Here is a 17,499-nt window from a genome sequence, read left to right as displayed (position 1 = left end):
GGCGGGGCTCCAGCGCCCAGGGGCCCCCGCGCGGCCGCCGCCTCCGCGCACAACATGGCGGCGCGGGCGGGCCGGGGCGGCGGGGTGTGAGGGGCCGGCGGGCTGCCCCGGGGCCCGCCGCGGCCGTCATGACCTACACGGCGGAGCAGCTGGACGGTGTGCGGCGGTGAGCGCGGCGTGGGGGTCCGGCGGGCCGGGGAGCGTCTGAGGGAGCGGCGGGGGTGGGTTCGGGGAGGGGCGGCGGGTCTGTGGTGGGGGCCGGCGGGGGTAGGCCGGGGAAGGTAACCCGGTGTGTGCTTCCAGAATAAAGCGCTGCCGGAACTACTATGAAATTCTGGGGGTGGAGAGGGACGCCAGCGAGGAGGACCTGAAGAAAGCCTACCGCAAACTGGCCCTGAAATTCCACCCCGACAAGAACCGCGCTCCCGGAGCAACCGAGGCTTTTAAAGGTGAGGTGGGGGCTGGCCCGGTCTCCAGAGTCAGAAAGCAGGGTGAAAACGAGAACAGACTGTCTCAGATGTACAATTTTGTGCCTTCTATAAAGGTATCATGCAGGTCTGCATAGCTTGTCGTTTTTGTGGACAGCTGTGTGCATCTCCACAAAATCCTGCAGTTGCTTGGTAAGATTTGCCTTTTCATTTTCAAAATACAGACTTCCCTCAGAAGCAAAGGGGAGCATATCCCAGATCTCATTCCTAGATACTGCTAAGGGTTCAGAACAGTGCTTGGAAATAATACTGGCCGTGTAGGAGAATGTGCTGTTGTGTAACCAATAACTCCTCAGTGTCATAAATTTATATATATATTTACAGATACGCAAGCATATTTGAGGCCAGCGTTCTGTGTCTGGACTTTTCAGTAATGTTGCAATCTAAACCTCTATCTCTGTCCTCTAACGTTATCATCTGAACTCTTACATCTTTTGCCTTTTCCATGCAGTGTTGCAGCTGTCTGCAATAGCACTGCAAGGCAGCGTGAGGAAAGTAAGATGCTAATTCACAATCTATTAAAATAAGGAGGTTTTGGAAGGCTTTTATTTATTTTTTTGTGTTAATCTTCTGTTTCTGTTTGAGCTTGTTTACAGACACGTGCTGTCAAAGATCAAGGAAGAAGATGAACCAAACATACTTTTGGGTGGTTTGACGTAAGGGGTGAAATAGATATGCTGTACAGCTTCACAGGCATCTCTGCTGACAGCAAAACATAGAATATGGTTCTGCATTTTAATTAATCTCTGCAGTTATTAACTTTGTATTAACTGTATTAACTGGTATGTGGAGGTGTGCTTCTATATCAGTGCTTAGTTTGATCTGGTAAAACATTACATTCTCAGTCTCTTGACTGAAATGGACTCTTTCACCTCAGGTTTACAAATATGTCAACTCTCTCCATGTACTTCTAACACTTTTGTTTTTCTCCTGGTATAAGTGATAGCAAGAAATAGGCTCCATCACAGGGAATGCCAGTATTGTAACACTTTTTTTACAAAGGTAGTTCATTCAAAAGTAATTTAGCCGTTGGTCAAGCACAAATTTCATGTGGCTGTTTGGGCTTTTTTGCTACTCTGCTTGTAAAAGTCTGAGATGTGGAAATACCACGTGATATACCTGTGTAACACTTCTTTTAATTCACTCTCCAGCAATAGGCAATGCTTTTGCAGTTCTGAGCAATCCTGAAAAACGATTACGATACGATGAATTTGGAAGTGACCAAGACTATGTCAGCACTGGCCAGGCCAGGCACTATAATTACTACACAGAATTTGAAGCAGACATTACACCAGAAGAAATATTCAATGTGTTTTTTGGTGGGCATTTCCCTACAGGTCAGTATCTGTCTGCAGTGCTTTTGAATTGCAATGAACTGACACTAGACCGTAAAGCAAGTTCGGCTTTTCTTGCACAGCTCAGGGAGTGGATTATACATCTGAAAAGAACAAAACCCCTTTTGGATTTACTCTTCTCTGGTTTCTAGCTTTTTATGCCTGGAAAAGCTCCCTTAATGCACTGTTTAAACTTCAGATTTTAGCAACTCCATTCCCCAAAAAATGTTGTCAAAGACTGGCCTTGCCATCCAGGAATTGCCCAAGAAAAGGGGATTACTAGTGCAATAATGGTTGTTGCTGCTCAGGCAAGTTCGAATCCTCCCAGCCCTTGAAAAATTCTGACAGTACTAGTTAGGGGTAAGAGCATTTTAGTCTGGCAGGGGCTTAGGCTGTTTGGTTCTTGGGTAGGCAACATTTTAATACCAGCTACAGCTGACCACCCTTCTTTTTGTTGTTGCTTTTATTTCCTCTGTTGTCTGAAGCCAGCAATGGCGCGGGAGGTAAAATACGGTGTGAATCGGAAGGAATCAGAGGCACCTTTTCTGATGGTGGTGTACTTGAAACGCCTTCCTGCCTTCCAGTACAGCATGGCAGCAGCTCCTGGCACTGTGGTCTCAGTGCTCTTATAACTAGGAAATCAGGTGTTCATTTGGCTTGCAGCGGCTTGCATACTGTAAAGAAATTAAAACTTCTGAGCTTAGAAAGTCATGCCCACCAGGAGAGGCTGGCTGTTACTGGATATGGAATATCCAGTAACGGAACATTAGATCTGTACCTGTAGTAGGTCCATGCATGTCTCAGTCTGGCCTCGGCTTTTGTGATTGGAGTAAAAATAGATACTGCAATATCAGTGGAATACAGGTTTGGATTAAAAGTTAATCTGAAAGGTATGATGAGCTCAGCGGTCTTCTAACAAATGGCTTTAGCACTCTTGCAAACTTTTTGACCTCCAAGGCATGGTATAAAGCAACACCAATTACTACAGCGTAAAGCCATAGGTGCAGGTAATTACTTACAAGCTCCTCATAACCTTAGTATGTGTGGTAGCATCTTGCAGTAAGGGCACCTCAAATTTTTTTCAACATTTGATTGGTAGATGTGCAAAGTGAGCATAATTCCACACTGAGTTTGCAAGTTTTCTCTTTCTGATTTTGCAGGAAATTGCACCTGTGTGTGCCTTGTACCTTGGCCACCACTGAAACATTGCCCTCATGGAACTTGACTGCTTTGTAGCTGCATGTGACAGGGACGCTTGGAGTTGAGGACAAGAAATGTAGGAGGTACAGGGCATGGCAGATTTAACAGATAGTGACATGAAGAAATAAATGGGAATTTTTATCAAAGTGGCAAAGAGTAAGAAGACCAAGATGATTTCATAGTAATAGATGCTGGTAGTAAACAATAGTTTCCTCACAAAAAAAATGTTTAAGTCTAAATTTAGGTACGTTTTCCTAATCTAAAAGTCAATTTTAAATCATGGAAGATCAGTTAAGTAGTTTTCCAAATAGGCGAAGTCCACACAGTTTCTACTTAGCAAGAGAATTGCTAGTACGAGGGTGTCCAGATAGTCGCTATGAAGAGAACACTTTTTAAACTGTCATAATGTGAAGTAGGACTCAGGTGTGTGAGCTGGAGTTTGTGCTAAGCTGCAGTGTTGTGCTGGTTTTTGTTTTGTGACACCTTGCTATCACCAGGCTTTCTGGAAGTCTGAATAAGGAATGCTGGTGTTAGGGTAAACTCATTAGTACAGCTTTTGTGGGCAGGTTTGTGGCTTTGTTTTTACTGTGCATTTTTCCTCTATGGATATTCAGTGGAAAAATACTGTAAGTTAAAAATGTTAAATGTTGTAAGTCTAGAAGGAGATGCTCCACATGGCATGGTGTTGCAGTTATGAGGGGTAGAGGCCACAAATTGAACTTTCTTCTCATAAAAAAATAAATGCACATGGAAGGAAAGAAACTGCTGGCAGAAATTCTTTGAGAAACCTAAGATTTGGGAAGACTTTTCTAGGTGCCCTGCAAAAGCCATTCTTCTCTTCCCACACTTCGTCTGTTTTTTCACAGCTTGATAAAATATAGTCTGAGCAGTGTTGAACAATAAAAACAAACTTTCATTTTCAAGAGAGAAACTTCCTTTCCTCAAGGCAGCCTGGTTTGGCGCTCTGTTGAAGCTCTGACTGCAAACATACCTAGACCCTCAGAAAAATCTTTGAACAAGCAATGAAACATATTTTACACAATAGCAAAGGTCATTTCCCCCCAAGTTTCTTTTGGAATTCTTTGGGAAATTCAGGGTATAAAATAATGCAACATCTTTCCCAGGGCTTAAAAATAGATTTGCATTTCTGTTGTCATTATAAGGCCATAAATTTCAATTCTCTAGTAAAAAGACATTCTGAATTTCAAGAGGAGAGCATACCTATTATTAAAATATGATGATAAAATCAGAGTTCAGACTTCAAATTGAAACAGCATATGCAATTCTTTCCTCATTTTAGAATTTTAAAAAATAGATCAACTACATTCAGTGTGTAAGAAAGGAAGTCCTGAATTGTACTCCTTTTTTACTCAAAAGGCTATTTTTTAAATCTCTTTCCTTCTTATAAAATCATTAAGTGAAACTGTTAACAGCTTGAAGGAAGAGGAAGTAGAAATGACCGTGGAAGACCATGCTTGGTAATTATGGAAAGCCATAATTTGTGGCCTGAGTCTGGTGAACCAAATTAATTTTCCTGCTTGGAGCCTGGGGATGTAACACAAGCTATGGGCTTGCAAGTTCATGTGACAAAACCAACATTAAAATATGAGATACAAGAGTAAAAATTATAGCATGTTTCTGCAGTTTGGTTTAAATTAAAATGGACCTCAGGCAGACTTTACAATTTCTCTGGTACACTTCTTTGGAATGACATACTCTGGTGACACTTAAATCTGAGGTGTGTTTGCACTTTTTAATCTGAGGTCCACAACTGTAATTCAGGCCATGGAGTATGAGCCCAGGTAATGAGCTAGAAATTCTGAGTAATACAGGCCAATGCCAGCAACTGGATGAGAATCATGACTCTCTCTTGGTTTCTTTTAACAGGAAATATCCATATGTTCTCAAATGTAGCCAGAGATGCGCACTATTATCCACGGAGGCACCGAAATGAAAGAGTGTGGACACATGAACAAGAGGAGGAAGAGAACAGGCCACAGGTAGCCAGGAGCAGGGATTTTGTGGGCTTAAATATTTCAGCAGAGTGAGGGTCCACTTACGTGTCTGAAGCCAGGACACACCTTCCCATGCTGAAATGCTCAGTGTTTATCCTCAAGTGCTGCAGCCAAAATGGATGCTTTCAAAAGTAATTAGATTGTCTTTTATTAATCACTACTTTAAAAATAGATTATATTGATAGGATTACAGATTACAGGCCCTGGAGTTTCTGTCGCTGAGTGTTTTGCTGGTGCTTGCTTTTTGCGAGCTCTAGTGGTTTAGTAATCCAACAACAATTAGTCCAGATGTGGACTGATGATGGATACGGAAGTACTGGCTTGTCTATCTGGTATATTTAATCCTGCAGTAGATGAGCGCACACTTTCTGCCCAGGTGCTGCAGAGGCTTCCTCCAGCCTGGGGCAGGATGGGTCTGGGATACATTCCTACCACCTGAAACCTCCAGATGAGACACAAGGTGTCATTTGCTGCCAGCACACATACAGGCATGCCACCTGCCGTGGAAAAATCTTCCTCCAGAGGCAGTCTGTTAACCTAAGGAGATGACTCTCCAAGGAAGATGAATGTGTCCCTGTGTGTCCCTTATAGTCAATCAGGCTCGGAAAAAAAACACTTAATACAGCCTAAGACAGCTAAGCTAGGACAGGGAATCCACCTACTATTATGTCAGGTATCCTGGTTGCTATCCCAGGGCAGAGGACAAAGCCTAAATAGCAGCCTATTGTATTTTGTTCCTGATTAGAAAAGGCACTTTAGAAGCCAGTTTAGAAATAAAACAAAGAGCAGAAGTAAAGATCTGCTTTCTCTATGATATTTTCCCCACCCTTTTGTTCTACTAAATGCATTCAAACAAAAAACCAAGTGCCTGCATCCTGTCCCAAGCTACGCTATGTATATCTCTTAACCCTTTACTTTTCAGCCGTGTTATCCAGTGCTTGAACAGAGAGTGAGATTTTTAGAATGCATTTAACAAACTTCAGAAAATGCATGAAAAGCCATAGGCACAAAGGGGAATTGCAGTGTGTTCCCTCGGTTTGGATTGTGAGCTGGTCACTGACAAGTACAGTGCTGTAGGCATCTATTGCCTGGTGATGGAAGCTGTAGATGGAAGAAATGTCATGAAAATCTAATCGAAGAAAAATGGCTTCAAAGAGGTTACTGAGATTTTTTTAATAAAAGTTATTTTAAAATTAAAATGTCATCCCTCTCAAAATTCAGAAGTAATTCCTTTTTTTCTTTTAGTTCACACTTAATACATTGTTGATCAATGATAGATAGCCTAGTTTCTGTGAACAGATGTATCTTTTTCCATCTATATCTTTTATTGACTAATTATCTATGTTCTTTTCAGAATTCATATTCTGCATTTATTCAGTTGATGCCAGTTTTCATAATAATAATAGTATCAGTTATAACTCAGCTGATGGCCACAAACCCACCCTACAGCCTATTCTACAAATCGTAAGTCATTTAAAAACACGTTTTTCTGGTCTTCGGTGTTTGCGATAGGAAGTAGATAGAAGTAATAATAATAAGTTAATTGAAAAATGCATGTTAGTGTTCTGTTCTGCTCTTTCTAGAAAGCATTATCAATTTGTAAATAAGGCAATACCAACGGTCTCTATGGATAAGTTCTCCTAAGCAGTATCTATGAAGTTAACTGTGGTGAGCTTTATTGTACTCTGTGTTGAGCAAAGAGAGGCACTGAGCCAGAAAGCTTTCTCAACTGCTATGAAAAGTTTTTGCACAGTGATACAGTAGCAGAAATGGGGGAGTAGCTTAGCTACAGTGCTGATCAGCCTCTGATCTGCCCAGCCCCCAGGGATCTGTGGACCTCCACTGAGATTCCTGTGTAAAGCAATTAATAAACAAAGCCTGCGGTTTGCAGTGTAAATCCAAATCTGCTTTGGAGCCTGAATTCCACTGGAAGAATTGTCAGGCTCCAAAAAATCATTACAGCCTTGAAATCCCCTGGTTTTGACATTTGTAAAGAAGCAGGAACCTGGGGGTTTCGGAGGACAAACTGAACTCCACAGGTCTGGAAGCAGAAGGAACACCACCCGACCTGCTGTAATCTGAGTTTGTGGGGCAGAGGAGAACCCACTGGCTCCTCTCAGCATCCAGTGTTGGGAGGGGGGAAGCTCTCTGGTTGGAAAGAGCTCAGGTCAGTCACCTTCACTGGCTCTCGCTGAATTAGGAGTGGGAGTCAGCAGGTTTGGAGAACATGCTGCAGGCAGCAGAGTGCTCCAAACACTCCTTTTACTCCCTTCTAGGAGTAAAACTACTTAGGTTTAGGCCCATACCCTGTCCACTGCCGTGGTAGCCCAGCACCCTTTATCATTTTTTACCACGAGATGTCAGTGTGTAGACCTAGCATGAGAACACGAGGGTGATTGTTTTTTGCCTGGGTTGTGGTTTTGTTTTGTTTTCCAGAGAGCATTTCTGCTGCCAGTCTCACATGAAACCTCTCGCACTGCCCCCAGAGCAGCTTATCTCTCCTGCTTTTCTTCACTACCTCCCCTTCTCCTGTTGATTTGAGATAGTTAGGCCTGAGCCTTGTACACAGTTATGCTGTTTCTCTAAATCGTATCCTTAAAAAACACTAACAGTCTAAACACCAAAAGAAACTGTTTACATGAAGAGACCATACACCTCTGAGACATAGCGAGAGAGAAGGCTAAGAGGAGTCCAGGAAATAGAACAGATAAACTGGATTCCACTGAGTAGAGTGTAACCTTTGTGTTTTGGCTGCCAGCCTTTCTCTGGGCAGTGATTTGAAAAAATGCCTGGATATCTTTGCTCAAATACGGAAATTCAGTATAAGAGTGTAGTTTAATCCCGTGGCTGTGTCAGAGTGGCTAATTCTACCTGCAGGATATTCTTTAGGATATTCCATGCCCCACTTAGGGTTTTGTAATCATCAGTAAGCTAAAGGAAAGTGTAACTAGAATCTCCCCTGCTGATTTTTATTTCCACTAAAGAATCCAGAAACTGGGAGAATCCAGATCCAATTGCATCATGCCCTAAGCAATACTAGGGCCATATGCCTTTCCTATAGTCTCTGCATTTGTTATCAGTTCCCATGGATTTCTGGACCTAGCTTGCCAGAAATTACCAGCAAACAGAAGAAAGTGTGTGGAGCTTCTGTTCACAGCTAAAATTTGTTTGTGTCTTGACTGAGCTGTTGAGAGCAAACACAGTATTTGGAAAGAACAGCGTCAGTTGGAGTCAGTTCTTCATAAATATCTCCAAATATTTTCTGTGGGTTTTAGCAGGCAGCCTGAATCCTGTAAGACTTGTAATTTCCTTGCTGGATGGTTGAGGGAGCTATAGTCCTGCAGAAAGTAACTAAAGAAATTGTAAATGCTGTCCTTTGAAAATGCTGATGTGGAGAAACATCTCTTGTTTTCTTTATATTTGAACTGCTAAAAAATTGTTTTCTCCATGATGTTTTCACAGCTCCGTAGGCCATGTTATTAGTAGAGAAACAGAGAACTTGCAGGTGCCTTACTATGTTGATAAAAACTTTGAAAAGAATTATCAAGGAGCAGAACTTCAGGAGCTAGAGAAAACCGTTGAAAAAGATTACATAGACTATATTCAGACCAGCTGCTGGAAGGAGAAACAGCAAAGTAAGTTATTTTTGTTACAAGTGTGTGCCTACAACCCATCAGTAGTTGTGTGATGGCTATGCTTCACAAAGCACTGCCATTTTTAGCTTCGTTTTCCGATGCTTATGCCATCTCAAACCTTGCACTGGTATTTCTCACAACTGCTTTTAACACTGAATTTGCTATTCTTGACGGTCTGTCAAAATTCATTTTAGGTGATTCTGAGAGACAAGTGGAAAGTAGATTTCACCATTTGAGAGCTTTTTTTCCACTTGTTTTTATCCTTGAATAACTCCTAGTAATGATGTTTTAAACATACAGTCCACCATATTTATCTAGTTCTGGCAGACTGTTAGGGCTAGAAGAGATCTTGAGACATCACCTACTCCACATTTCCTTTGCTGGACCAGAATCGTTTTTGCTTCAGCTGGTTCCACAAGAAGATTATCTAAATTTTTCTTCAAAACTTCATCAGAAGGGGAGCCCATAGCCTGCTCAGGGGCTTTTGGTAATTTTTCAGTGGGCTGTGTTGTTGGTATCAGTTTTCAAAGAGCAGGCTTCTGTGCTTGTTCTGTATGCTTATTTGCATTTTCTATCTTTAGATGAGTTTGAGATCATGTTTTTCACCATAGTCAGGATTGTCTTTTGAAAATGAGAATTGAATGCAGAAAGGGAGAACACAAAAATGTGAGCATTCAAAATATTTTTTCTTACATTAGTCCTAAGTCAATCAGTGGCACGTATAAAGGCATGTATTTTAACCCCACATTGTATTACTTGTTTAATTACTAGTAAGCTAGTTAATTGAAAATAGAGCAAGTCCATCCCTGCTTTTTTCAGAACTGTACAAAATAACAGAAATCAAATTACAAGGACTAGCTGAAGTTGGAATGTTGTGGCTGATTTTTTTTCAGCTAAAGAACTCATCACCTTCAAATGAGTAAACACAGACCACTGCTGTGCATAAAGGGAACTGGAAGAAGTTGTTTCTGTGTAAATGTTTAATAGTAGCAGGCAAGCTGCTTTCACATATGAGTAGGGCTTTCTGAATTGCTCTGTGTAAAACAGCCCTCAGCAGCCTACTAAGAAGTGACTTTGCACTTGTTTACAGTTTCTTTACCAATTGCTTCATTATGGAAGCATACACTTTGTCTAAATAAGACTTGCTTAATTCTATGCTAAAGGTAACAGTAGTGTTGCTGATTCCAAACTATTTACAGGATTTTGATGGGGAAGGGTTTTGTTTTCCAGAGACTCTTTTGGTTTGCTTTATATAGAAGTTACCAATCTTGCTTTTAAAGAGAAATATACAGATGTACGCTCTGAAGTTAGAGAATAAGCTGCAATATAAGACCATAAAAATCTGAAATAGTCTTTTAGTTTTTGGAGTGCTTGACTTGTGATCTTTGAGCATCTGTGGCTGGCAGTAGCAGCTTCTAGGTATGATGTTAATAACCATGCATGTTGGCTTCATGTGTAGGCTTGCTGTAGGGATAGAATATATTCCTTACAGAAAAATCCTTTGAATTGAGCTTGTGCAACTGAAAGTTGCCATATTGTCTCTTTCACATAGACCTTGAGCCTCAAAATTGGCAACAGGGCTCGCAAGTCTGAGATGGACTGGTAGTCAGAGGGGGGGAGGTGATCCAGGATTGAATGCCAAATAATGCCTACAAAACAGTGCTCCTCTGGAGCTTTTTACGCTTACAGACTGTTAGTCACACATCTGCAAATATATTTATAATGTCCACAATGAGCAAGTAGCCTGAGGACACCAATGTAATTTAAAAAAAAAAATATTCGGAATGATTACCATCTAGGCCAGTGAACAGGTAATGAGCACAGCTGAGACAGTGCTAACTTTAGTACAGCCAAGTTTGTAAAAATAAACTGTGAATACAAGACGGAGTGTTGGGGAAAAGTTCTCTGGACATACTGAGACAGTTGTTAAGGCAGCTGTTGCTTCATAGCTTTCGTCCATTCATTCTTGTGTAAGTGTTTAGCTTCATAAGGTCAACTTTTTTTTTTGTCCGTTGACTATCTATTAATAGTAAGTGTGTTTTGTTTACTGAATGCACATTTCTCTTCAGTACCAGCAAAATGGTCATGGATTAGTTATATAGGAACAGTTTGATTTTTAAAGTCCTTTGATTTTATGACTTAAAAAGTGTTACTTGGTATCCAACTACCTTAATGAAAACTTCAAAAGTAACTGGTGTATCAGTATCTTGTTCAGCCAGTAACTTCCGTACTGCTGCGGCGGGAGGTGTGCCTCCCTTCAGGACAGAACAGTGTGTAGAAGTTGTGTGTGCTGTGGTTTTCAGTCTTCTGAATCTTTGCTAAAGCTAAGTACAAAAAGTGCGTACCAGGTTTTTACAGGAGATAGTTCAGCTGTGATAGCACAATTCTAAAGCAAGACTGCAAAGAGCTTCGAGTTGCAGAAAATTACAGAGGCAACCGAAAACAGAGAATAAGGATATGTAGTTGGAATTCAGTATTTTAAGACTTCCTTAAAGAGAAAAAGTTCAAATAAACAACTCATAAAGATTGAAAAACACAAGAAACAAGAGTAACAGAATGAATGCTGTCAAAGCACAAGCATCTGCAGTGAATAGTTTTGCCCAGTTGGCTAAGTGTATACTGATTCTTCACTGCAGAATTCCAGGGATTCTGGATGCAGAGACAATTACCTGAGTCTGCTCTTGTGGAAGGCTTGTCAAGGCTGTGTGCCCAGCACTACTTGAGTGCCATTTTAGTTATAAAACCTGAAAATTTATTCCTGATCTGAAATATAATGTTCATGCCTGTCAGTTTTTAAAGCTTTTCAATAAATAGGTGGAGAGTAGATGGCCTTAAATTTCCATGGGACAGGGGCATAGAATGTAGGGCATGAAAGGACCTATTGAAGTTCTTTCCACTCTGAATAATTTTGTAAGATGAGAGGCTTGTAAGGTGCATAAAAGCTCTTTGAAAAATTGAGTGTCATCAGGTAGCCTGTGCTTGGGGAAATTTTGACCTTTTCAGAAACACATTACTGCCATTCTCTTAGGTGCATCTAATCCTGGATCTAAATTATTCTTCAGGGAGAAAGCTATATTAAGACTTCCTTAGCTAATCAGCAAAAGAAAATTCTCGGGGGTGGGGAGTGTAGGGGGTGTAATAATTTAAACAATGGGATTATTTCACGTTTATGTTGCTTTTGAGGAGAAGGGGGAAAATATGCAATGTACATTCAAGATTGTATTGTCGATGAAAGGGCACAGAGGCCTTTCAGACAAGTCCCTCAGCTAGCTGTTCACCTTCCTGTAATCAATCAGAAGGAAAAAAAAAAAAAAAAAAGAATTTATAATGCCTTCTGGGCAAACCTCTTGCCAGACAGAGTTTGAATTCTGAGAAGTGCAATATCAAAAAACAATTAGAGTTACATGTTTGGATGGGCTGCTCTGGGCAGCTGTTTGGGACCTGCTCTGGGCCCGTGCAGGACAGATCTGCCAAAAGAATCGTTTCTCAGTTAAGTGGGCAGGGGTGTATGCCTTGTAGTTCCTGCTTAGCTTATTAGGCTGCAGACGGCAGACACAGCCCCACAGTGTGGTCCTGAGGCTCTCCTTTCTTCTGGCTTGTCACTTAAATGCCGCTGATAGGTGTCAGTCACCCCGCTCCACCAGTCTGCACCCAGTGATACCTCAGAAAGGATCAATGCACAATGAGATCGAACTCAGGTGTAAGTAGCGGTATCACCTAAGACAGGCGCTGTGTAGCAGACCAAATGGTATCCTACTAGTATAACATACCCCTTTTTATGCACAGTTAGTTTAACTACATACACGGGTTTTAAAGTAATTATCTATTCTGTAGTTCATTAACATAATTTTAAATCTTACGTGACTTCTAAGCTGTACTTTTGTAGTTTGTGTTTTCTTTGTAGACAGTAATAATCGCTCTTATTTTTTCCTTTGGTTATTGCATTAGTGCGCTAGTAGAGAGCGTTATTATAGCAAATACTTAAATTCTGAAGTAGCTAGCCTGGCTAAACCTGATGGCCTCTCTTTAAAGAAAGTTGTTAACATGTCCGGTTTCACTGAAACGAGGTGAATTAAAAAACAATAATCATGCCACGAGGATAACAAAGCACTAAGAAACAATTACTTGAAGTAGGCTCATGGCTTCATCCTAATATATATTTTTTTCGTCTTTCAGAGTCTGATTTGTCAAATTTGGCCAAGCTATACAGAGATGAGCGGTTAAAACAGAAAGCAGAATCACTGAAACTTGAGCACTGTGAGAAGCTCTCCAGTCTGATTGGAATGCACAAAGGGGGCTGACCAGGACACACACGTTCTGTAGTCTTATTTATTGCTGTTTTAACTTATGTTTTTATTTTCCTTTGTATAAAAAGGGAAGGAGCCTATTGTAAAGAGTCTGAATATGTGAGTCCTTCTGCATATAGTGCAGAGATGGGCCAACACAAGCTGTAGAGCTGGTGTTTGCTGTAATATATACTGTACACTACGTTTGGTTCCAAGGACCAGTGGCACTTCGTAAATTAATTCACTGGGAAATGCTATTAGTTTGGAACCTGTCTTCATTGGTAGTTAGTCTGCCATCCAAACAGTGTATACTTCCCAGGAGAGCAGACAAATGTCTTTGCTTTCTGTATTTTATATGGACCTGCGGTTCACTCGGTCATATGAATAGCGTAGTTCTCGGTACTAAGTGTGCTAGCCTTCTCATACGATACCAAGCGGATGTCCTTGCTTCTACAGTGGTCTGTAAGGAGAAAGGCAGCTGTTTCCTGTTGGAGTGTAATAGGCAATGCCTAATTCGGAAGAGTCGAGTACCTGCTTCAGGTGAGCACTTGAGCAGCTCCCAGCTCTCCCTGCTGTCAGAGGGACTGCACCCCGTGCTGGTCTGACTGGAGGGCTGTGCCCATTCTGTTCGTGGTGAGACAACGCGCTGAGATGCCAGCACCGACGTCGAACAAGAAGAGTGTCTGTGAATTGCACCAATTCCTGTGTCTGCCAAACTGTAGAGAAAGGACAACTGTATTTATTTTCTCATATATTTTCAGTGGTATATTTCTAAGCTGGCTGTTTACTTCTGATTTTTATCTGCAAACTCTTCTCCAGCTGTTACAGGGGTCCTGCTTTTTCTGGTACGGTTTTGATGTAGCATATTTTTACTCTGTTGAGCAGTTATGAATGTTTCACTGTAGAGATTAGTATTGCAAAGAAAAAGATCCATGTAGTAGTGTCCTGTTTTTTCTTGATCCTCCTTTATGAAAATAGGTATTTAAAGGCAGGCTGAGGACGGGGTACGCTCGTAAACAGCAGAGAACAGAGTGTTACTCCAGTTGAGCATCGTTAACCTCCTGAGGCAGTTTCTCCGGTGGGGTGCTGCAGGTGTGTACTGCATGTGGAATGAACTGTTCTTACAGAGGGCAGCGAGCAGGAGCAGTGCGCTGGAGGTACAGGCTTCTTCCCTCCCTCCCTGGTGCGGAGACTTGGCGTAGCTGCAGCAGAGGCAGTGCTTGCCTTTCTGACATGGAAGTACGTGTCTATTAAAACTGAACAAGTCTCTGGTGCGGCCCTCCTTCCTAAAACTTGCAGTGAGTAGCGCAGGATGCCACAGATGGCCTTGGCTTAAACTGAGGGAGCAAAGCGCTCAGAAGTTTGAGAAAGGCCAGAATTAAAATTGCCTTAAAGCTGGGGCTGCGAGCCTCCCTGTGCCTGGGCGTTACGGTGCGGTCGTGTGCGGTTGCTCTGCCCAGGTGCTGGGGGTGTTGTATTGGCAGGGAGCACGAGGCAGCTGTTCCTCCAGCAGGGAACTGGGACCGTGGGTACCAGGAAGTGTCCCCTTGGTGTCCCTATCCCATCCGTCGCAGCAGTGGGAGGCTGAGCAGCAAACAAAGCTGGGAGCTGCAGGAAGAAAAGCTTTTCTGGTGGTCTGCACCAGAGAGGGGGTTTATGTCTTGGGTTTGGAGACCTGGTGCTGCGGCAGATGAGACATGCGCATCCCACACATCATGAGACCATGCAACTGCAGCACTGGTGCTGCTCTGAATGGTGGTGTGTTAAAAAACAATGTGGTGACTACTTAAAATTGCATTTTCATGTTAACAATGTTCCCCATTGGGAACTTTGTAGGAGCGCTTGGGGAGCTTGAGCAGTTTGTCAGCCGCTCGGGCCGGGAAGAGTGCGGGGGGGAAAGGTGTTTGGGGTGGGGGGTTTTGAAACATCTTTAGCGTGAGGCTGTAAGGGCAAACACGTTTGATTATTCTAGATTGGCAATATGGCTGTGGTAGGACTGGCAGCCTTAATTCTGGTATTTCCCAGTTTTGAGCACATAGTTTGTGTACAAAAAACAAAGTTCTTTTAATATTGCTTTTTATAAAATAGTTTGTAGAATATAGTTGAAATATATTAAAGTGACTGGACTCTGTTCCAGGTTTGGTATCTTCCCTGTCATTCCTGTTTGACTCCCGTGGCTGTAAAGCGAATCAGAGGGGGAGGCCAAATGTGGCGACTTCACTGGACCTGAAATGTCCTGTATGGAGCTTGAATTCGTACCTAGTATTTTGCACTTAAAATAGATCACACCTTTCATCCAAAGATCTCAAAGCGCTTTATGGAGGCGCAAGACCTCCTGTGAGAAGCACAAAAATTTTAAAAGTCTTCTCTGCAACTAGAAAAGAGGCCAGGATGAAGCAGAAGATGAGACTGAAAGGTAAAATGATTTTGAGAAGTGATAATGTTCTTTGTCCATGGTCCCAGTCAAGGGCGTGAGGGATGGCGGCGCGGTGGGCGCTGCGAGGGCGGTGGGCTCCGAGGTGGCGTTGGTGGCAAACACGAGAACAGCATTTTGCGGGGCACGGGCATCCCGCTCGGTCAGGAAGGGAAGCCGGGAAGCCAGCTGCCCGTGGCACCTCAGGTGCCGTCGGTGCCGCCGAGCGAAGGTTCCCGGCTGGCACGGGCTGGGTTTGTGACTGTTTCCTGGGTCTCCAAAGGCAGAGCAAGGCGTTTGTTCTTGGCGCGGTGCCCGGGGTGCCCCTGCGGCTTGGGGAATGCCGAGGGCTTGCACATGGGGGTGGGGCGTGTGTGTATAAAAAATTAATTTATGGGATTTTTTAAAATTAAAGACTTGACGTTTCTGTGCCTGTACGTACCGTGGTAAAAGCCTGACTTTGCACCAAGAACCGCTTGTGCCGCCTGGGCGTTTGTTCCGGGCGGGGGCGGCGGGCCGGGGGTCCCCGCGGGGCTGAGTCCTCCCCGGGCTGCCGCGAGCGCTGGGTGCGGCCCCTTTAAGACCGGGGGGGGGGGGAACACGCGCTGCTGGGGGGCGGGGCCGGGCCGCCATTTGCCGGGGCTGCGGGAGATGGCGGGGCCCGGAGCTGCCGCATCCCCCGCCGCGCCGTGGCCGAGGACGGGGCGCCCCTCCCGGGGCGGGGGGAGGCTGCGAGGCCCGGCCCGTTCGGTCAGGCCCCGCAGTGAGGCCGGCGCGCCGGGGCCCGGGAGCTCTGGCTGCAGCCGCCATCTCGGCAGCCCGGAGCCTGTAGGCCCCAGCAGTGGGCAACGGTGCCGCCGGCTCGGGCATCCCTGCCCGGGCACCCCGGGCTCGGGCATCCCCGGCTGAGGCGCCCCCTGCCCGGGTATCCCTGGCTCGGGCGTCCCTGGCTCGGGCACCCCCTGCCCTGCTATCCCCGGCTGAGGCACCCCCTGCCCGGGCACCCCCTGCTCCCCACGGCCAGGCCACACGGTTTGGGTTCCCAGTTCGGCGGTGGCCGTGCCAGGCCCCTCGCACAGGCCACCCCGCGGCTGGGCCAGCCGAGTTCCAGGCTCAGGCACCCGGCACTGAAGTGCCCGAGCTTTGCCAGAGCTGCTGCCCTGCGGTGGGTGCCCGGACCCCCCCGAACCCCGGCGGCAGCGTCACAGGCCCCTGCCCCGCCGGGCCGGTGTGTCCCGCTCCTCTGGAGTTGCGAAAAGAGCGTGGGAGAGGCAGGTCCTGCCGTGGCAGCCCTCGTCTCCCTCCTCACCGCCTCTCCCAAGCCTGCCAGCGCTGAGAGGCAAGTGCACAGAGCTGGCACAAAAAGCAGGTTAATAAGCAAATGCCACGCTAAGTCTACAGGCAGTATCATGCTGGCTTAAACATAAAAGTAAATCGGTATTTAATGAGCAAGCCTGGCTCAGCCTGTTGTTCAGTAACATGCTTGTGCCTAACAGGCTGCTCCTGCGCACACCCCGAAGTGCTTTGGGTGCTGGAAGTTTACAGCTCCTTAACTTAAAATGGTTGTATTTCAGTTGGTAGGACGACCCCGGGGCCCTCTGCTACGCCCTGCTCTCCGTACTGATCAGAAATCATGGGCTACACGGAGAGGGGACAGACCCCAGGAGCAGGAGATGCAGGCACCGCAGCCGGGGCGGTGAGAGGGGGCTGCCCAGCCCCTTCCCTCTGCTTCACCAGCACACCCAGACAGGTTGCTCCTGGCAGCCTCAGTGGTGCTGGTTTCAAAACCAGCCGAGCCAGCAGTCCTCGCCGCAACCTGGCCATGCTTTTCCATAGGGCTGGCCCTAGGGAGCAGGGGCTGTACCGGAGCATCCCACCCCCCACAGCACTGCGAGCAGGTGCCAGGGCAGCGGATGAGCGGTGGGGTGTGCGGCGGGACTTTCCAGCCACCCTCGCAGCCTCCGGTTCTGCTGTACCGCCTGTGGCAGCGGGTGACTCTGACCATCTCGCTTTAGGCAGGACCTGGGTGTCGGAGTGAAAGATGCAGCAGCAGCAAGAATTGTGCCTAGTGTGAGGGCTGCAAAGGAGGCGCGGGAAAGGTTCGGAGTGGTTGGACAAGTCCTTGCCC

General features: G+C 45.0%; 1 protein-coding gene across 3 annotated transcripts; it reads left to right on the top strand.

The window, feature by feature from the left end:
• Positions 1-27: 27 nt before the first annotated feature.
• DNAJC18 (DnaJ heat shock protein family (Hsp40) member C18) lies at positions 28-13,895 on the top strand. Of its 3 annotated transcripts, XM_040603443.1 has the most exons (8): positions 29-166; positions 304-449; positions 1,640-1,825; positions 4,910-5,022; positions 6,392-6,501; positions 8,500-8,672; positions 12,849-12,929; positions 13,415-13,895. In XM_040603443.1, exons 1-8 carry the CDS (start codon positions 129-131, stop codon positions 13,561-13,563), a joined length of 996 nt encoding a protein of 331 aa, XP_040459377.1. In that variant the 5' UTR covers positions 29-128; the 3' UTR covers positions 13,564-13,895. The 3 variants fall into 3 exon arrangements, with proteins under 3 accessions (XP_040459378.1, XP_040459377.1, XP_040459379.1); XM_040603444.1 differs by lacking the exon at positions 12,849-12,929 and having other exon boundaries at positions 28-166; XM_040603445.1 differs by lacking the exon at positions 13,415-13,895 and having other exon boundaries at positions 30-166; positions 12,849-13,215.
• Positions 13,896-17,499: the final 3,604 nt, after the last annotated feature.

This window comes from Falco naumanni, chromosome 8, assembly GCF_017639655.2.
Source record: "Falco naumanni isolate bFalNau1 chromosome 8, bFalNau1.pat, whole genome shotgun sequence".
Classification (NCBI taxonomy): Eukaryota; Metazoa; Chordata; class Aves; order Falconiformes; family Falconidae; genus Falco; species Falco naumanni.
This window is presented reverse-complemented; position numbering and strand designations above follow the sequence as displayed.